The following is a 22340-nucleotide window of genomic DNA, read 5'->3' on the forward strand; positions in this document are numbered from 1 at the left end:
TTAATGCAGCATTTTTAAACCAGATGACTGCTAATTAAGAAAAGCTTAGCAATGGCTTTAAACAGGAATGTTAACATATGCAAATTAGTCGTATAGTCTGATTTCTTGTTGCTGCTTTTACTTTAGGGATTACACCATTTACAGGAACAGATTAGGCAAACCAAGGCTATCATAACATATAGAAAAAACAGTCCATTTAACCCGGGTGGCAGACAGGCAAACTGCCAGTGTAAGAGTGCCCTCTTCTGTTGAAAAGTCATCCTTTCTGCAGCAGTATGTGACTTCTGCAGCAGAAAGAGGTGAAGAGGCTTCTTACTCGTTAATGTACATACACTTGAAGGTTTTTGAGAAGTCCCTTAGACTATCAGGCACATACAGATGCAAAAAGGAATTTTATAACAACTTTAATCTACATACAATGCCACACAGGAGGGTTTTTTTTAATGCAAAGCCATGAATTGCACAGTTCATCTTGTTCAAATAAAGTCATTCGCTGGCTTTTGGAGGAAAAAGGAATTGGTTCTTCTGTTTTAAGAGTGAGACACATAGTAAACACTGTAGTGAGAGATACTGATGTCTCTGATGTAATTTGGTAACATGGAAAGGATTACATAGAAGTCTACGCAGATACATGAAGTGCCAGTGTGGGGAAAAAGGGGGGGTTTGCCATAGAATTAAACGATTTAATTAAATTTAATTAAAATTAAATTTAATTACACTTCTTATGCTACAGTAGGCACACACGCTTGGCATCTCCTGATAATAAGGTCACCTCCAAACTCACCTGCAGATTTCTACTTGTCCTTTTGCTATTTCTTCACTGATACTTGTGTCTACATGTTGCTACCTACTAGAAGTTTCGGGGGATTTCTGCTTATCTCTAACAAGTTAGCCAGCAGAACAACAGCCAGTGTTGCAAGATCTTTCTGTAGGCCAAAAGCAAAAAGCTTTTGATGCAAAAAGAATGCTGTAGTTATTCACCAATGCAATAATAAGTAAGCTTCAAGAAGGGCTAAACATCACAGAAATAGCCACTTGTCCTCTCAATCAGTATGCTCATGAGTATTTTCAGCCTTATAAACCTTATTAGATGCGAAAGAACATAGCTTGGTTTAAGCTTCGTAATGTAAAAGATCAGGCTGGCAATAAAGGAGATACGCCACAGAAACATCTTAGAATGTTTCAGTCTGGAAAGTCATCAGCACGTTACAGCTGTGCCAAGTGTGTGTCCAAGAAGAACACAAAGTGGCAGTGTCTATGCATAAGCCAGACAGGTGAAGTTTTTTTTTTTCCTCCCCTTCTCAGCACTTTTCACTTGGATCACATGAACTGGATATTTAAACATACAGAGAAGCTGCATTCAGTGTACAGGAAAGAAACACTTTTTTTGATAATAAAACTAATATGTCATTAAGGAAGAAAGGTAAATTCTCTCCTGTTTGGCATGGGATTGCTGCTTTCTACTCTTGGCCCTGGGCTTTTCCCAGCTGCACCCCTGCTCTATCCTAGAGGCTCTCCACTTATAAACCAGCTCCATCTCTTCTGCACCCTGCCAAGATGCATTTGATAGGAGGAGCATCACCCCTAGTTTGGTGGTTTCGGGATTAGAGGACCTAAAGGTGAAAGACTGTTACCTGAACCTTCAGCATCAATACCTGCATTATTATACCATTTTCATGCATTGGTACAGCTTAGTCAAAGAAGGAAATTTACACTATAAAGACCACTATCGCAGAGCGAGCAGGAGTGGAAGAGCAACATCTTACTAGGCCCACGGGGTTATTTATTTCTAACAGCTATGTATGAATTCCTGGTGTGAAGTATTTGAAGTGTTTTGCATTTCTACTTTCTTAAAAGCACACAGCTAAGTTCAGACACCGGGACAGGAGCAGAGAAATGCTGATTTTTTTAATCTAGAGAAGGATGTAATGAATTTATCTATATATGCAGAAATATCTAGGGCTTTAAACATTTTCTAGTGTGGGAAACCTAACCATGATTGCATTTTTCCTACTGGCTGCAAAGCCAAAGCTAGTCAAGTCCATCTGTGTCCACAGTAAGCAAGGCATAAAGACATGAAATTATTTTCTATGTCAATAGCCAAGTATTAAGCTATTTGAACATTCAAATTATGTGTAACCAAGCAACCTTCAGTTAAGTCACCTACACCTGAGGATTTTATTCAACGTTTTTGGACAGTGAATTTAAGTCAAGGTTTTAGAATATATCAATCTACATATTACACACCCTATTTAATCATAGCTGCAATTTTCCCACTTTCTTGCACGGAATTATGACATGGCTTATCATTGGAAGAACTTGTAACTTTAATGAGTTTGCAACATTTTCAAAACAAAAAAAAAATAAAAAAAATGGGCAAGCCTTGCAAGCACAGTACTTATTACTTTGCAAGTAACTAAGTAAGGTACATAACATTTACATGTTAAATAAACAAATATACACATATAGCCCTACTGAACTGTTTTATCTTGCTAAGTATACTAGACATACTGCTGGTTTTGTTTAAGCAACAAATGAATTCTTATCCTACACCATAGTACCTCAAGTTTCTTTGCAATTTTGGCCCAGTCCTCTGGCGTCATGTTGGAAGAATCAAGCAGCGGTGAGAGCTCCAGGATAGTGTAAAAAATTCTTTTGTTTTGCTTAGAGACACTAGGAAGAAAGAGAATTGAAAAACAAACAAACAAACAAACAACTTAGAGCTAATATCAGCTCATCACTTCTAATTTTTTCTCTGAATCAGTAGTTTTCACCCTTTTCCTCCCTATCCCCCAAGTCTATGGCAAAAAAATGGTCTTAAATTTGGAACATTAAGTTCCAAGTTTAGAAGTTCATGGCTTGATGTGGTTTAAAGCACAAATCCCTAAATTTAATTTAATAAATATAATTTGGGAGGGGGAGAGGGGTTGATAAAACTAAAGACAGAAAAGAAGAACCCAGACATACTGTAAGTTTGGAACTGAGTACTAACAAAAGTCAATACAAAGCCTTAAGGTTTAAAAATGCTTCATAAGTGATTGAGAGGACTCTCTAAAACTCCCAAGGTTTACAGGAGGTCAACAGAAGAGTTGCAACAACTTTTTGATCCTTTGATAAATACAGATACCCTATAAATAGATACTCTTTCCTGACACAAAGGGTCTCTTCTCTTAAGAGTCTTATGACTGGGATTAATTTTTGCGGCCTTTAGAAGATCTACTCTTCTCAGTTTCTCTAACCTCATATTTCAGAAAAAACTCTTGGTTAGTTAAGATCTTTAAGTAAACTGTTGCCTTTGCCAGTAATAGGCTAACTTTGTAAAACCCCAGTCCCAGCCTATTAGGCCTGTTGTCACCTTGTTATGAAAGTTTGCTCTATGGCACCGGCTGTCTTTGGTTATGATGTGGAGTTTAAGCATGTGATAATAGCAAAGATCTTAAAATACTGGCATAGGTTCAAAACAGAGGCCTCAGGGCTATAAACAACTCACTGGCAATCAATTGTTGGCCACTGAACAAGTGCAACCTTGACAGCTGGGAAAAAAACTGTTCTAAATACAAGGAAAACAAGACAAAGCATCTATGCAAGGGAAAAAACCCAACCCAAACCAAAAATGAACAGTCAATCAATAGGATGAAGTACCTGTGGGGCTGAGGAATGTAACACTTTCAATCATCATGCAGTGTGTAGTCCAGCAGATGGAGACCAAAGATTAAGTGTCTAGACATTCAAACACCTTACAAAAGGTACACAATCCCAAATTTGGAGGGGACTTAAAGGCGACGATGGCTATGGAATAACAGTGGGATTGTCCTAGCTCTAAGCGTGCTGTCTGCTCTCCCTGCTTCCCAGGACCATGGGTCTCCCTATGTCCACCTGCCTATCTCAAGAAATCTGACTCTTCAAAGACCTTTGATTTGCCAGCCAAATGGACTACATACAGAGCATCTGTTTTACCCCACAAAGCATGCTTATTTCTCCACATTAACTTTCTAACCTCTCAGAATAAAGTCAACTACTTATATAAATTCAACTTGGCAGTTAAGATGTGCGGTAATAAATAGAACCCTACTTACTACCCTAATATTTTCTGCTACCTTCCTGAAGCTTGGAAGAGGATAGAATAACCACCATTTTCACCCATTCTTACGTTAGTTGGAATATGTTCCTATTTAGCAATGCAGTGGCCAACAAGCAGCTAACAAAGAACTGCTAGCAGGCCAGCTCTGCCCTTCCTATTCGCTCTTCCAGGCAGAGCCACCTGGAACATGTTCAACAGGATCATCTTCAGAGCATTCTCAATGCTTTTCCATTGCCTGAGGACGATGGGAAGTTCCCTGCCAGTTGTAACTGTGACAGATACTTCAACATTTACACTGGAAGACAGTCATAGGCTATAGAAAAGACCAGGATACTGCATGGCTGCGTAAAACTTCCTGAAGGTGCTTAGAGCACAGAAAAGTTGATTAACTTCCCTCGGCATTCACTATAGTGTTTTGTTCCCACTTGCAATTCTTGTATATATTTTCAACAATATAAAATATGCAAAAACAAGAGTCAATTATCAATTCATCAGCTAATAAAATCTGAAGACCCACTCTCCTTATGAGGCCTGTAAGACAGCTGTGTACAGCAGAGAGCGCATTTAAAGAATGTGTAGTTTTTATTCATAGCCAACTGACATACTGTACCCAAGAAGTTAGACTTCATATGAAAAATTACCTTGTTGGGTATCACACTTACACATGCTAAGAGTAACTTTGGAAGTCAGTTGAAAATCTGTGAAAAGAAAGCTCCCCTGAGGATGTGCTGTTTAAATAAAACATGACATACTGACACCAGAGACCAGCCTAGTCTACAACTTTTGATGCCTCTCGCTAAAAAGAGATTGTACCGTTCCTCTTGCATCAAGGTTATCACACAGATATACAAAGTTCACAAATTACTCCTATTTTCTCCCCTCAGAAACTCACAATGTTTCTCAACTGCCTAGTTAAAATATCACTCGGCTAGCACAAAAGAGAAAATGGCAAATTGCCATGACTAACCTCCAGAAACGGCACTCAGCAGTGCCAGAAAAACAAGACAAGACTGTTTTTTAAACCTCAGCTTTTGATGTAAATGATTATTTTAAGCTTTTTTGTTCTTCACGGAAAAAATGTACCAGGAGAAGTATATTTAGAACTTAAATGGGTATATTAGTGTAGTTTTGTTATATTTCAAATCCCTTAAAGTATTTAAAAGTTATTCAGTTACAAGCACAGTATCGTAACAGAGCTCCATTTTTCTTAGTATAACCATCGTGTTTAACACAAACTGTATGTTCACATCAATACTACTCAACCAGGAGTTCATTTCTTTTCCCTTTACCCCTTTGCCTGCCATCTGCCTTTTAAGGGGTTCCTTTTAAAAGCTTTACACAGAGATCTCAATACAAAATAGAAGGAAGTTAATAAACCTTACATTTCCTTTGTATGTCCTGATTTTCTCCTTAAAGATTAAAGAATATCCATTTTTACTCTTATGGCAAAACAGCTATAGTCCCATTTATTTTTGAATGACTGTGTAAAATCATCCTTTGTGCAAAGTTAATATGTTTACAGGGGTACCGTCATTCATCACAGCTGGGGAATATCTCAAATTAGCATACTGCCCTCTAAATAAAACCTATAAGCTTATTAATTATTGCCCAACAGTTAAGAAGCAATGCAGATTAATTATAAGCCCATCGCTTATTATCATAATGTTGCATAAATTTGGGAAAGACAATCAGCTTTTAGTTTTTTTGTAAAAACAGAAGGCCTGCAGAATTAAAGCATGAGGCCTATGCACAGATGCATTAATTAGATGCTACTTTTTCAGACATATGTTGAAGATAATTCATACAAATCTGTATATACAGTTTTCTCAGTTTCTATAGACTATTTGTATGTTTGCACAGTAGCAAATTAATATCCAAAACAAGAAAAAAATGCAGGACTAAGCTGCCCAGAATGGTTACTTGTTGCCCAATTTAAAAGTTATTTCTCAAGCAGTTGTAAGATGCTTCATTGCAAATATATCAAAACAGACATTTTCTATCACGCCAGACATGGTAGGCTTTTTCCTTTTAAGTCAATATAAGCATTTCTGCTAATCTCATAATGGATTCTTCACATTAGATGTTTGGAGATGTAATTATCTGAAAATTAACAAGATACTTCCTAACCCTCCCTCTCCCCAAAGAAAGTGTACTTACGGGAGCACCAATGTGTTCTCTGGAAATTCATGGAAGTTGTTCAGTTTTGTTTCCTGGGCATATGCCTCATCATGCAGCATCGGCATAGTTTTCAAGCTGCTTACTAATTTATTGGCCTCAGGAGCAAGTCCTTAAAGATAAAGAATAAAGGAAGTAAACAAAGGAGCAGAGACGGAAGGAAGCAAGTGGCACAGTAAGGAGGCAAGTCAAGTTACACAGCTGTTTGCCCATCCTTCCAAAGTAAATTTAAACAGTCTATTGCCAGCTTAAGAACATGAAAACTGAATATAACCAATAAATCTCCATGCAGTTGTTCTTTTCTTGACTTGAAATAAATCAATCCTTTATTTAAGAGAAATAATGTTACAAATCTCCTCCATATGAAATATTTGTGTTTTACCTATTTTTAATTGTTGCTTGTGTGCAAATACCGATCAGCAGTAGGGGCAGGAAGACAATTTTTGCAACTGTAGCAAAAAGCTACCATTCTCTTTTACATTTGCCATAGCTATTCTCTACCTAGTGGCAGAAGACTTACAAAGCACCGAGCATTATTTTGTACTATTGTCATGGTTTAACCCCAGCCGGCAACTAAGCACCACACAGCCGCTCGCTCACCTCCCTCACAGTGGGATGGGCTAGAGAATCAGAAGGGTAAAAGTGAAAAAACTCGTGGGCTGAGACAAAGACAGTTTAATAGGTAAAGCAAAAGCTGCGCACGCAAGCAAAGCAAAACAAGGAATTCATTCACTACTTCTCATCGGCAGGCAGGTGTTCAGCCATCTCCAGGAAAGCAGGGCTCCATCATGGTTACTTGGGAAGACAAACACCATAACTCTGAACATCCCCCCACTTCCTTCTTTTTCCCCCAGCTTTATATGCTGAGCATGATGCCATATGGTCTGGAATATCCCTTTGGTCAGTTGGGGTCAGCTGTCCCGGCTGTGTGCCCTCCCAACTTCTTGTGCACCCCCAGCCTCCTCGCTGGTGGGGTGGGGTGGGGTGAGAAGCAGAAAAGGCCTTGACTGTGTAAGCACTGCTCAGCAATAACGAAAACATCTTGGCATTATCAACACTGTTTCCAGCACAAATCCAAAGCATAGCCTCATACTAGCTACTATGAAGAAAATTAACTGTATCACAGCCAAAACCAGCACAACTATAAATAAAGTTGTGATATTTTTACCTAAACTTCTTAGCCTACAGCAGTATTGGCACAAACAGCAAGGTACTAGTATGACTATGTTGGAAAGCTGCACATTATGTCTCATTGTCAACGGCAATAGCATTTCCACAGAGAAAAAAACAACAACAAATAAAAGAGGAAGCTAAAACAAACCCCACAGTAGGTATTGAGCACTGACAGATACAGACAAAGATCTATATATATACTGAGATAGTTAAGACTCTTCTAGGAAGCTGAGGTTTCTCTAAGTGCTCTAATCACTCTCTTGAATAGGTACTTTGCATTAGCAGATCTAGGACTTAACGTCTCAATTGACAAAAGGTAGAGAAGGCGCATAAGGTGCCGAATAGAAAAAGTTGAAAGTGGGGATGCATCTTAAGCTCTGTTCACTCTCTCCCTACCTGTGAGCAGGGGCCCTAAAACGGTTGGGGCTTAAACTAGCCAAAGTACATTTAGTGTTTGCTGGATCTGCAGGTGTCGTGGTTGCAACCAGGTATTTCAAAGGGAATCTGCATGCTATTCCCTATTAGCCAGAAAGACACCTAAATTTTTGATGTTACTATCCTCAGCATCATAGAGCTGAGTTCATTTGTGAATCTAACTTGCAACTCATCTCCCAATACCCCGTTTCAGGAATGACAGCAACAGTCCTGGCATCCAGAGTCAGAAGCCACCCTGTTTTTCTTATTCTGACTTTCTGAGATGTTTTTCATTCAAGGAACTTCCATCAGAGGTAGTGCCATCTCGACTTCAAGATTCTGCTGGCTTCACTGTCCAGTTCAGTTTAATCTCAGTGAATGTGTTTTATACCACCTGTTCAGATGGCGAACAAACTGTCAAACCTCATTATTCTACTTCTGCTAGTCCTACTTATTCCTAATTTGAGGCCAGGTAATTCTCTCTCACTGCCTAGTTCTTCTGTTTGTGTAAACACAATTCTCATCCAAGTTCGCATCTGTATTTTTTTTTTCTTCACCTTCAAACAGCAAAGTTTATTTAAAATACTCCGAAACAGAGACAGTATTTTCAATAGTATTTCTGTCTTTTTCCATTTACTTTCCAAACTGATGGAAAAATCCTTAAGAACTCCCTAATCTCCCTCTTGGCTTGCCTTAAATGAAGTAACAGGCCTCTTCATAGCCAACTTTCTCACAGGACAGCAATAGCATTTGAGTGGATTTGTTTGGACTCCTGCCGGAATACTTTGTTTTTCAAAATATACTTAACATGCTTTCAAGCTCTGGATGTTTCGTTCATTCAGCTATAATCCCTGCTTTCCCTATTAAGGTTGTTCCTAGCTTAGTCACAAATGGCCACTGCTGCTGCGCTTAGGCATAGAGTCTTTTTGGCTCCGAAATGCAGCCCAGTTTCAAGTGTTTTCTGATTATTTTTCTGTTTGTCCAATCCTCATCTTACTCTGAATATTAAGAATGGATTAGGCTGTTTATTTTTGTATTTGCCCCAGGAACCAGACAGCTGATATACATTAATATTCTTAAATCCCTTCTCTATAAGTGGCAGTTCCTCATCTCCTCTCTTAACCACAAATCTGTCAGGATTTTTCTGTAATTTCTTGCACTGAACTTAAACCTTTTTTTTAAGACATTCTGCAGATGTATCCAAGATGACCCACTTACAACCTGTGCAGTCCCCTAAATGCATCTACGTTTAGCAGTGTTTCTGCTTTACAGCTTCAAGAAGCAAACACAGCGGAACTCAAGTGCAACTGTTTTAAGAACACTTCTACTTTATTATGCATGGAAAACATCTTTTGTGAGCCAAGCTTGTTAACCAAGTATTTGAAGCAACTTCACCCCTGCAGAGAAGAGGCAGGCTGTGCAACTTGTCCAAATAGCTCTCATCAACTTCTGTCCTGCCCCTCTTTAGCTGGCCAACCCTGGCATCACAAAGCGGACGGACAAAGGCAGAACAGCAAACAAGCAACTATGGCCAAGGAGAACAAGCATGGTTCTGTCTCATCTACAGTTGAGGACTCTGCTGTTCACTCTGGTGCTGTAGATAACAGTTATAGCTACTTGCCAATCAAGATATCCTATAACCTGTGCTGCAGCAGAGAACAAGGAGCTGAAAAAGTCTGATGCAGCTGTGTCAGTGGGGCTCTGCACCTAAGAAACCACAGGTGCTGGGGAGAAGGAGCATACTGTACATCAGCATGCTGAAGTCATCATCCCCAATCCTAATAAACTCTCCATGCTGAGGAATAAAGAGGACTTTGCTAAACCAGTTTTTATCTATAGGAATATCAATACAAATGGCACATGCATCTGCAGTGCCAGATCCCAAAAGTAACAGCTACATTTTGCAAAGGCAGAGAAGCAGAAAGTGTTCTCCAAAGTATTCATTTCTGCAGCTGTAGCACTTGAAGCATTCAGAGGTGAGGTGCACAGGTCTCAAACAGAAAAAGGGTTGGACTACAGCAGCCAGTCCTTTGGCAGTCTAGTACGTCCAGAAAAGACAGAGAGTTAACTAAGTTACGCAGGCAGACTCTATTCCAAGATAAGTAATCTTTCTAAGAGGATTTAGCTTAGTTCTACTTGTATTTGTTGGGTGGTTTCTTTCTTAATATTTCAGGTAAAAGCTAGGAAAAAGATCCAGCCCACAAGCCCAACAAAAAGATCTTTCCGAAGGCACCAGCCAGGAGGTACATGAACACAAACTTGATGCAAAGATTAGTATCACAGTAACCTCACTGAGAAGTGCAGTAAGATTCTCTTTCTGAAATGAGCTACCAATAAGCCAAAAGAGGCTGTTGTAGGAGGAAACAAGTAGGAGGCACTAGAAGGAAGAAATTTAAAAAATGCACTGAAATGGCCTATTTGACAGCAAAAACATGAACACGGAGAGAGTCTGCAACTGAGTCTGGTTGTCACCCAACTCACACAAACAGAAACAGACTATCCATCCTCTGAAAATTAGTCCTGCTCAGGTAAACTGTAGGCGTGCAGAAAGTCCAAGAAATGCTGGAGTTGTCACACGTGCACAGGTCAACTGCAGAACCTCTGCAGGAGGTTTACAATCAGATATCATGATGATAAATGATCACTCCATACATGCACAATGAGCCCAGGGAACATGATTGTATCAGTCTTGTACATGGGGGCAGTTTTACACAGGAACACATTCCTTGCAGAACACATTAGGCCTACCAAACATATCTGAATTTAAAAATTAAAACATCTCCTCCTAGCAACTGGAAATGCCATAGAAAACTCGTAAGCCTAGACAGAAATTAGTTAGGTAGAAACCTAGCTTGATCCCTTCACTTTGAGCAGTTGCTGCTATGAAAGGTTTTGTGCAGCTCAGGGAAGCTACTTCTGTTCACCTTGCTTGAAATAAAACACTTGTAGTTCTAGGTATGGCTGTAAACAGGCACTTTCTATATATTGATGAAAAAAAGAAATGAGCATCTATCACTTTTTCCTTTGAAGCATGCTGCCTTTCCCATACCCTTTCACCAACTTCTGTCTGAACACTAAAGACTGCCAAATATTCTGAAATAGGTACTCTGGCTGCTCTGCTGCTAGAGCTGCGTATGAAAAGCAGGTTGAAACCCTCACCAGGATATAGCAAGTCAGCATCATTGGATCATAACTGTTAGATTGTTTGCACATGCTTTAATGATTGACACTTCTTAAGCAAAAGGAAAAAAAAAAAAAGGCATACAAGATGAGAAAAGGTTATGGAGTTAATTTATAAAAGAATGAGATGTGATTTTAATTTATTTGCTTAAAAGAGGTATTTCAGAAGCTGAGACAATAGAAGTAGGAAATTATTTTAGTATAAACAATGCAGACAGAGAGAGGAAAGTCACCACCTGTCATTTGAAACATAGATTTGGGGTTTTTTTATTTGTTTGTGGTTTTGGGGGGTGGGGTGGGTTTTTTTGTTGTTTTTTTTAACAACTTAGATTAAACACAAACATGAGAGCCAGAAAAAACAAAACAGAAAACCCCTTAAAGCATCTTCCCTACAATAATAAGGATCAGCCAGCCACCACCTTCTGAGAAGGAAGGATATGTATTAGAAAAAAATCTAGTCTAGAAAGCTCTGAGGTGAAGCTCCAAGTGTTTTAATCCTACAAATGAGTAGCTGAGATGGTATTTCAGGCAGGGGCTTGATATTCTGTAGTAGGGAACACAAGTACTCACGCTTCTGAATCTAGACAGACACAGGCTCTGGAAGCCCTGGCATGCTCCACTGCCTCCCAAGTGAAGGAGGAAGGAAACTGAATAGATGTTCATCAAAACTGGCCTGCTGCCCTCTCCCGCCCTGGCCCCATACACTACCCTCTTTCCCTTTATACCAATGCTGGTAAATGCACATCCCTGCAGCAAGTCAGACCTGGCTGAAATCCTTTCTTTTCCCTGGACACATTAGCTGGCTGATGCTTCTGGCATCCCTTGGATCTGTGCCAACTGAGTGAGGGTCTAGTGGTGCTCAGGTGCCACTCCAACCAGCTTCTGGACTGGGGGCCTGGGGGGGCGGGGGTAGTGGGGGGTGTTAGGTGAGTTCAGGCACCTACCTGCTGACATTTATGGGCACCTGAAAACACACAGCATATATCTGTAGGTACCCAAGAAGCTTTCAGGTGAAATGCAGGCAGTACACTGAGACATCTCAGAGTTCAATTTTGGATTTAAACATTTTTCTGCTGTGTGGGAGTGGGTTTGGCACGCCTAGCCTTTTCGTCAAGGTAAGTCTCACCCTCCTTTGGTAAGGTAAAGCAGAACTCTTCAATGATTTCTTGAAAGAAGTCAAGACCTGGTAGGAGAGCAGCAGAAGTCTGCCTAGAGGCAGATGAGTACAGATGTTGCATCTGATCTCGCTCGTTATGACACTTGGCAGCACTTATGCTGCCACACTTGCATCACCTGCGTCTGTCAGGTCACCACTTGAAAATCCTCGACATGGCCACCACCCCCAACAGCCCACGCTCTTCCCAGTGGGAATGCGAAGCACACGCTCTCCAGGTAGCCCGGGACGGTGACTCTTTTGGGGCTAAAAAAGACTGCACGACTGGTACGATTAAGCTGGTTTCATTTTCAGCGCGCGAAGGAGGGGAGAAAGGACTCACACTTCAGGAAGCACGTTGTCCTCTGCCAAAAGCCTGCTCTAACTAGCTGTGAGGCTCTCTTGTCAAAAGGATACCTGCCAGCTAAGCTAGCGAAATAACCAGCTGCTAGGAACAGAGGATTAGAAGACGGCACACACCCTTCTGGCGTTGCCCGTACCAGTTACGAGAAACCCGGGGATGCTGAACCGCACACCGCGCCAGGGAGAGCGCTGACAAAGCGAGGCTGTTAGTTAAGGAAGCGGCAGCCTCAGCCTCCGCTCGCCCGGCGGCGCATCCCCCGGCCCAGCGCCCTGCCCGCACCCCACACCAGGCCGGTTCCGCGGCAGACCCTGAGGGGAGAGCCCGCCTCCGCCGCCCCGCTCCCCCCGCCGCCCGGGGCCCCCTCACCCTTGGCGTCCTGCACCATGCCGATGGTGCCGCCCGTGTTGATGACCAGCACCCGCGCCTCGCCCTTCGAGCCCCCGGCGGAGGCCGGGGGGCAGCCGGGGCGCTCCCGGGGGCGGGTGCCGGCCAGGGCTCTGCCCAGAGAGCGCGGCCCCGCGGGGTGCTGTCCCGCCGCTGCCGCCTCCATCCCGCTCCTGAGGAACCGCTACCTCCCGCCCGCCCGGCGAAAGGGGAGTTATAGGGCGGCTGCGGTGCCGCCCCTTCCCGCCCCGCCGGCCGAGCAGGCAGCGGGGTGGGGCCTGCCCGGGCCGCGGCGCTGCCCCCCGGAGGCGGGGAGAGCCGCCATGCCCGCCCCGCGGAGCGGGCCGCGAGGAGGCGGCGGCCGGCGCTCGAGGGCGGCGGGCGGCCGTGAGGTGCAGGCGCGGGGCGGCGGGGCCCCTCACCCCGGGGGGAGGTGAGGGAGAGGGGCCGGGCCCCGGCGGCACCGCCGCCGGCCTGCGGCACCACCCCTTGTACTTTGCGCCGCTGCGGCCGCGGGGCAGCGCCAGCCCCCGGGGCGAAACGTCAAGGTCCTTCATACTTGAAGGAGAAGCGAAGAGCCAGCGGCGCGGTTTAGGCCCGCGGGGGAGAGGGGGGTAAACAGGGCGCGGGGTCAGGCCCGGCGGGAAGACCTGCAGTCGTCCCCTCTTTTTTCCAGAAAGCTCTTGGGGAAGAAGGCGGGAACTTCCTCTGCTTACCTGGCCTCTGGGGCGACTCGTTCCCACAATTTCAGCTTCCTAATCTGGACCCTCGGTTTTCATCCAGGTTTTCTCACGAGAGAGGAAAGAGCTTCCACCTTCAGGCTGCGCATCGGGCCTTGGGCCAAACGGGGACACTCTGGTACAGCAGTGCCTGCTAACAACTGTAATACGGCAAATAAGCGTTGTGCCGGGAAGGTCTCCTTGAGCAAAGATGAAAGCTGTGGAATAAGTAACGGTCAGCAGCCTGCAAAACCACAACCTATCCAGACTGATCTCTTAGTTAAATCAAGCATCCATATACAGTCCTCTCGTGTAGACTGTATGGTAGCGTTAGCCCGCAAACACCTTTATTTGAGCTCTTCTGTCCCTTTGAGGACAGTCACTCTCAAGGACGGGTATTTCCTGGAAACCTGTGACCACAAAGTGGTTCTTGATACAGCCAGATCCAACATGCAGTTGTGAAAGATAGCTTCTTCTGTTTCTCAACAGTCTTGCCAAAAGTGCTGAGGGAAAAACAAGCTAATGGTCAGCAGAGATGCCCAGTTTTGCATATGACGCTACCATCTCTGTCATGTAGCTGGGACCTTTGAAAAAGAAATGAGAACAAAGAGGAGGGGGAAGCTTATTACTTCAACCTCAGAAACTCTGAATATTTGTCTGGTTTATCCTGATGATCATCTCTGCTGTCATTGGCCATATCTGCAAAAGGCTGGTTATCGCCAGGAGCTGAATTCCATGATCCTGAAATGGACTTCTTCCATGCAGTAGGGATACTTTAGAGTCTTTGCTGGTGCAGAGAAGAACATAGAAGAAACAGGTTTAGGAAACAGTGACAAGGTATACGTATCTACATATTTCAGTTCTCCATGAGAAATGGTAGCAGTATTATTGCCCATAGCCCTGGTGATGGTAATGCTGTAGTAGAATTGCTAGTGTCATCAAAATAGATGGAGTAATGCTGAAATTTATATGGCTATGGAAAACAGTGATGTCTTCTGGTCTTACAATACCAGTAGTTCCTCCAGTCCTTAGTACCTACAAAGGTGAACTGGTGAGGTAAGAGCTGTTATTTGTAGTAAATATCATAACAGAAAGAGTGGTGAATTACCAGTTTAGGGAACAGAAGACTCATCTCCATCTTATTCTAGATTGTAGGCTTATCTGAGCTCCAGTTTATATTTCACCTGTTTGTTACCAACAATGTGCTAGGCGTTTCTCAAATCTTCCTCTGTCTTCCTGTAACGGTCTTCCTAACCTTTCAGACATACAAGCCCTTCTTCAACTCAAATGCTTCAAGATAGAAGCATTAAGCTTCAAAACTAAATACAAATTCAGGGTTTAGTGTATAGGTAAAAACAGTTGATACATCTGGATTAGAGGGCAATTTTGCAGGTAAAGGAAGTAGTGAGGTGTGATGAAAAAGGTGATGTTACAGGTATTTTGCAGAAAAAGCTAGAGATGTGTACCTTACAGACTCTGGAACTCGAAGAGGTTAATTGTGGGAAGGGGGGCAGATTAAGCGCTGGCATAAACCAAAATTACTTGTATTAAGCCCTGTATTGGTGTGTAGCTCAGATACTGGTTTTACTTCTAAGAATCATGTTTGGAAGGTATATGGTAGTTTCTTTTGAGGATCAGGTGTGAGATCAAGTATAAGGAGGCTGAAGTTGGTTTCAAGGAAATTGGGTAAGTCTTGAGGTCTGTTGTCATGAGATTTGTTATTACTGGCCAACTATAAAGCAAAATGAGCAGAGTAACTGGCTAAAAACCAATAAACTAGTTACTGGGGACAGTAACTGCTGAAAAGCAGTCTGCATGAGCTCAGAATGAGCTGTCACGCAAGTACCGTGAGGCAAAACATGTAGCTTAAGTGCCTGAGTTACTCAGTAAGCCAAAGGAAGAACATGCTTCCTCCATGACAGTGGTGAGGATTTTTGGCTCCCAGTTGCGTGAACTTAATTTAGACCTTGTACTGCAACTTTTGAACAAAATATAACTTAATTTCAAGGTAAAAATATATTATGGGATGGTCCAAGCAATTTCTTCCACTTCCAATTTCTATGACTTACTAGTCCAACAAAATAAATTTTATGCACTCTCTCCAAGTTGTCAAACTCTCTCTTACACTGGGTGGCCCAAAACCCGGCACAGAATTCCAGATATGGCCTCACAAGTGCCAAGTAGAGGGGAGTAATCATTCCCCTTGATCTGCTGGCTGTAATTGTCTTGCTAATGCAGCCCAGCATACTGTTAGCTTTCATTGCTGCAAAAGCCCTTTGCTGACTCATACCTGACTAGTCCATAGAACCCCCAAGCCCTTTTTGCACAGCTGCTACCTAATTTTTCAGTCTCCAGCCTGTACTGATTTATGCAGTTACTCCATCTCAGGTGCAGGACTGTGCATTTGGCTTTGCTGAATTTTATGAGGTTCTTGTCAGCCCATTCCTCCAGCCTGTTGAGGTCCCACCTTGCATTTCAGGGTGGACTATTATTCTGCTTTTATTTGTCCCTAAAGATCCACCAGCTCTCCTGGGCTCCTTTGCACTTCAGGACAGCCTCCCAAGGTGTCTTGCCTACTGGATTGCTGAAGAAGCCAAAGTCTGCTCCCCTAAAGTCACAGCCTTTAGTATACTCCATCTTTTCCTCACTTCTGTAATATGAAGGCCTGTTTGTGAAACACATCCTGTTTGCCTTGCACCCAGATATACCACAGAACTGCTTGATTGAAAGGAAATATTTTGTAATACCTGTTTGCTTTCCTTAGTTGCAAGAAGACCAAGAACTGAAGATAGCAGCAATTGTAGCCAAGAACTCAGCATCAGACTCATGGTATCATATACCTAATAAGGCTTGACTAATGTTTGATTAATGCTTAATTTTCAGTTAGTAACAGATGGATTACTTTGTAGCTGCAGCATAAATCAATGCTTGTTTATTTGAGACTCACCTGCTGTCTCAGAAAAATCCCTGTCGTGGCAGTTCCTGCTTCCCCAGTAATAACAGCTGCACCTTTTTTGTGAGAATCCTAAGCACTGCTATCTCAGACACCACAGCCAAGGCTGCCATTGACTGTCATTCCCTGACCAGCTCCTTCTTGTTTGTGAGCAGCAGATCCAGGAGAGCATCTCCTGTATTCAGCCTGTCCAGCACCTTTGCCAAAAAAATTGTCCCTGATGCCCATAAAATCTCTTGGATTGCTTGTCCCTCCTCCACATCGCCCTCTCAGATGTTGGGATTGTAGAGTCCCCATGAGAACCAGGACCTGCAATCAAGACATGACTTCTCCCTAGTTGAAGGGGGCTTCACCCACCTCCTGTCCTTGATGAGGTGGCCTAGAGCAGGCACCGATCATGATGTTGCCATTGCAGCCCTCACTGTGATCCTGACAAGAAAGCTCTCCAAAGGCCTGTAAACCTTCGTCCATAGCACCCTTTACATAGAGCACAAAACCAGCCTCAGCCCTCACCTTCCTTGCCTTTGTGAAAGAGCACCTCTATCTATGCATTGCCATACTTCCTTCACATGAACTCTCCCATCATATCTCTAATTCCTGTATCATCACAACTCTTCAACTGCACACAGACGTCCAGTTTCTCCTGTTGGTTTCCCAAGCTGCATACATTAGTATACATGCACTTGAGGCAGGCCCTTGGTTGTCCAACTTCCTTGGATGGGAGAGAACCTCCCCTGTTGCCCTGTCCAGTGTATGCTTCCACCCACTGATGGACCTAACTTAAAGTCTCCCTCAATAATTTTGCAAGCCCATTGACAAAGATGTCACATGGAACCCATCTCTGGTAGTCCTTGTTCCCCAAAGATGGCTTTCTAGAAGCTCGAGTCCTGCCAACAACGCCTGCCATGCAGAAGGGTGTTAATCTGCAGAACGTGTATGGCCCAGCCCAGGGCTTTTCTCTTTGCGCAGGAAGATCAAGGAAAATGTCACCTGGGCTCCCATCACTATTGCTACTCCTAAGAAACAGAAAGCAATTTGAGATTATTTTTTTCTAAGACAAAAAAAATGGTTTAATGCAATGCACAGCATAAAATGTGTCTGCAAATGTGAACTGGGGGCTCAGTTCCCTCTGGGTATTGCTGTGATCATACTGAAACTGAATTTTTAGAAGTTATAAATCAGTGAAGATTAACACAATTGCAAATAGATGGCTTTGTGACACTATATCTGCAATTAATTTCAGTATACAGAGCTCTTTAGAAACCAGTTCACATGAAACATGTATTTCCCAGATGTTTTATGTATTTAAATGAGTACATTCCACCAATACATTCCAAGTCATGTCTGTCATAGAGCTCTCAATGGGCTTTAGCATGAACAATTTACAAGACCATAATTAAGAGTATTATGAGGATATCTGAAATTTAGCTTGTGCTCAAGTGACAGGAAACAAGAGTAGTGCTAGCATATGATAATTGCCTTTTTCACTAGATAGGGATCCACAGAATTCCTAATAATTCAGAAAAAGGGTCTTGCAAAAGGGGTCAACAGCATCTATCTCATGAAAAAGACTAGTCATTTATCTGGATTGGATTAGGTGAAACAAATAGGTGAACTTTCCCCTCAGGTCTCTATCCTTAGTTATTCACATTTTGTCCCTTAAGTCATGGTTCCCTTGGAAGCAGTGCTTGATTAAGCAGGTTTTGGACCTCCCACTTTACCCTAGTCTCTTCATTCACATCCCACTTAATGTGCAGCTGTCCAGATGGCCGAACACTGAATGGTAATCAAAATCAGTGGGAGTTAAAAAATAATCCTGGGGAAAAGAGGTTGAAGTGCAGAGTGTTTTCAACCTGGGCTAGTTTTCTGTTCCAGCTTAGTGCAAAGGCCCACTGATTGTTATATTGGAAAATCAAGAGTGGCAAGAATAGAGATGGAAGCAAAAGGCTGAGGGTGGAAAGGTCTTAAATCAACTTCTACGCTGGGTGAGATGCCCATAGAACTGTGGCCTCAATCCCAAATCCTGGGAGGAACCTGACTGGGGAAAAAGAAAGGGAAACAGAAGGTATTTCTGGAAGGCAGAAGTATTTTTTTCCTCCTCCCTAATACAGTATAATGGAATAAAGCTGTTTCTCCTCATCTTTATACAGACATTTATCAAGACACAAAATCTTGTAATTTTTCAATATTCACTCACCTGTGTCAGTGCTGAAAAGAAACTGCCCAGCTAGCAGGTTGTTTGCCAAGTTTTATATAAACTGTAGACTACTGAACAAAACCCAGCAATGTCTGAAGGCAGAAATGAACTGTGTAGTAACTCCAGCTGCTGCTGTTTAACTATGTATATTGACACGACACATCCACTGCAAAACTTTCTAAATAAACAAACATTTTGGTTCTGCTACAGGAAACCATTTTTTCAAAAGAATGAAAAACGTGCTGTGAATTCTTATTATATATCATGGTCACAAAGAAACACATTCCACTTCATTCATTCATTTCTAGCACAGATCTCAAAGCATTCTTAATTGTTGTATTTTTTCCCTTTGCAATGCTACTCCGAGTAAAAACAACAATGAAAATCACATGAAAAGAATCATTAGTTTTAAATTCTCCAGAAAGATCATTTTAGGTTCTACGGGACTCCTTCCAGAAAGAACGTAGGACTTTCTGGTGAATATGCTTCTGCCTGTCTGGTAGACGATCGGATCTAAAGCAAAAGGAACCATAAAATTGTCAATAGTAAGTTGTATATGTCATGTAATATTTTCTTTCATATCTCTGACCAAAGAGACCCAATTCAAAGAATTTAAAGCTCTGACTTAGAAGGCAAGAAGACAACATATCTTCAGTGTAACAAAACTGAAGTTCAATTTGAGTAGGATTACTAGAGTTGGCCAGAATTTCAAAACTTCCTTTTATAGAATAATCAGCTTTTGAAAACATTTCTGGCAAAACCCCCAAAATATTCAGCATTGTTTATTTACAGTTGTATTTTCTTTTCCATATAAAAATATATTTTATTTTAAAAACCTGTGTGCTGTTAACTGCATACACTTAGTCATCACTTCATATGTTGGAATACAGAATTCTAAATTACATTGCTAGATTAGAGAAGTGATGTCAAGTAAATTGCAAATTATATACAGAAATGACTCACTGCACAAACAGGTGGGTGGAGGACAGAACAGTTCCAGAGAAGTTGTCCAGACAATACACAGGAATAGCACTTAAATAAAAGATGTTGAGAGCAGAAAAAGAAACATAATGAGGAAGCTTAGAGAGTTGCAACACATGTATTTCTCTGAAATGATGCTACAGGCAACGGAATATTACCCAAGAGGGTAGAGAACTCAAGATTAGAGCTTGTATTTCCAAGACGAACTTACTCCAGCATTTCTAGTTGCTCCAGAAAAGGCCCAGGCTGTGCATCTTAGTAAGTAAGCCTGGAAGAAACAAAAGTATCTCTGAAAACCCAACTGGCAAGGCTATATCTAAGTTATTTTCTTGCAAACAGAGAAGAATGATGGCCTTAGGTGACTTAGTGGACATAAGTTCTGGATTTGTTACGAGTTTGAAGCAGAGAGTTTTGGAATCAGAATAGCAAAGTGGTATCTAAGAGAAAAGTGGTATTTAATGTTCTGTATCTAATAGCATCCTGTATATGAAAAGGAATACAATGACGCTCACTAGTTGGAAGGAGTTTCTGCCATCACAGCCAGCTTCTGCCATCTCAGCAATTACTTCTTAATCTATCCATCAATACATATCAAATCATACTTCTAAGTGTTGTAAAGAGTAACCCTGTCTCTTTGACTGTGCTTGGCTGACAGCACCCATTTACTTTATACAGGCCTGTAAGCAGCCATCAGATATTAATGACTTTGTTACTGTTTTGAAGCTGACAAACTAGCAATATCTGTCCTCATATTATCATTCTCCTGAACTATCCTGGCTCCTGAGGTCTTTGCTGGTGTGCTGCTGCTGCTGTGTTTTTCATTAATCAATAGACTGCCTTTGTGTTATAGGGTGGAAAGCTGAGTTGCCAAGACTAAGATGACAGAGGTCACCTTCTTGTTGCATTTTGTGAAGGACATTTAAAGCTAGTCAAGTATGGAGCAACAGTTTATGCCAAAGGCAGATGTGGTGCTACCCCACTGAGGAATGCAGTCCAGCTAACTTCTAAAAAAGCAAAATTAGGGTTGGTTGGTTTGTTTTTTCCTTTACAGGACTGCAGAAGAAAGAATAAATTGACAAGATGTAGGTTTCAGCTTCAGCTTGTCATAGGTCACTCTAGTGTGTAAAAAACGAAGGTGGTAGGTCAGTAGTACTACCAACTTCAGGTATAGTAGTTTAATATACGGTATATATGTTCTTTGGCCAATTTAAGGTCGTCTCTAAAGAAAATAGCCTTTTCGACTCTGTGTCAAATAACACAGACTACTAAAGCTTTTAATAATCTGACGTATCTCCAAGAACCTGTTATCTCTGATGTGATTCCTTTGTGAAGGTGTGTGTCATTGCCAAAGCAGCTTGGCTGTTAGTTTTGCCTTTATAGAAAGCAGAATCCAGACCAACGGGATTCTCTTAATATCTTCCCTTTTTCATTAAAAAAGCCTAGGCTTAAAAACTCATTACCTGCCTTTTTTTAAATTACCATTTTCCCCTGCTGGCACCTTTTATCCTTTGTGAACTCTACATCGCTACTAAGCAAGACTGGTAATTTTATGCTAGCTTCTACTTGAAACATATGCTGAAGAACTAGCACTGCTGCCTTTACTGTAAGTTACATAGTGTAATCTGCGTGGCAGCTATTAGTGGATATAGAATTATTTAACAATTTTATTCCCTTCCCCAAACTTGCTCTCATAGCTCCTTCACTAAATTACAGGGCTGGCCTGTTGTTATGATGTGCTAATAAAATATTTTCTTTGCCCGATAAAATACCTCCTTCTGTAGTTGGTTGACTCTATGAACTACTCATCCCTTTAGCTTTCTATCACGGCACTCCAAACCAAGCAAAGTTATGTAGGGCCGCATCCTAGGCAAGACTGCAGTGGGCAAGTCAACAAAACAGGTCTTAGTAAAGGTCTCAGGGCAGCAAATATTTTAGGGCATCATGTCAGCATGAGATGACTCTTCACCCTTTTCAAGTATGGACGCATATATTCACCTAGCTTGCTGGGAACAACAAAATCAAAAAAAGTAAGTTAAAATCAGTGAGTTACTGGCCTAGGTCTGACTGCCTGGGTTTGTAGTACTAGCTTCTTGTGCTTTCTACAAAACTTCTATCATTCTTATTTAAACAATGGTTTTTTTTTTCTTTTATAAAGGTGCATAGAAGCAATACAGTTAACTTTGTGGAAATGGAGCTCAGCTTCCCAGCAATGGTTGGAGACTCCCAAGACAGAACTTTACAGGTAAAAACCATCATAGATTATCTTAACTGTACAAGAAAGCAAGTAATTACGTGCATTAAATCTTGGGGGTTTTTTTGCATAAAATATTCTACTGTTGAGAAATAGACATACAAAACAAAAACAAACAAGAAAACAAAAAAACTTACAAAACTCAGTCTCAGATGGGAAGGAAATTTTGTTTCAATTTAGTATAAATAAATATATCACCCAGAATAGTTCTTCTAATTTTTATCTACCGTCATATTATTGGAGTTGTTCTCAGGCAAATGACTACTCACCTAATCAGAGGACTGAGACAACAGTCTGACCATTAACTCTAGGGCA

At 41.8% G+C, this 22340-nt stretch overlaps 1 protein-coding gene across 3 annotated transcripts in view; it reads right to left on the reverse strand.

Annotated features, from left to right (window-relative positions):
- The window catches only part of ASPG (asparaginase), a 49306-nt gene extending 35565 nt beyond the window's left edge, over positions 1-13741 (reverse strand). For 2 of the 3 annotated variants that reach the window (XM_030031509.2, XM_030031516.2), the window contains exons 1-3: positions 12907-13127; positions 6239-6368; positions 2562-2673 (exon numbers count right to left, since the gene is read on the reverse strand). In XM_030031509.2, coding sequence (XP_029887369.1) covers positions 2562-2673; positions 6239-6368; positions 12907-13090 — 426 coding nt within the window. In that variant the 5' untranslated portion in view covers positions 13091-13127. Of the gene's footprint in view, positions 1-2561; positions 2674-6238; positions 6369-12906; positions 13128-13640 lie in introns of those variants that run through there. The other variant, XM_030031524.2, reaches the window with a different exon arrangement.
- Positions 13742-22340: the final 8599 nt, after the last annotated feature.

Source organism: Aquila chrysaetos, chromosome 2 (genome assembly GCF_900496995.4).
Source record: "Aquila chrysaetos chrysaetos chromosome 2, bAquChr1.4, whole genome shotgun sequence".
NCBI classification, from domain to species: Eukaryota; Metazoa; Chordata; class Aves; order Accipitriformes; family Accipitridae; genus Aquila; species Aquila chrysaetos.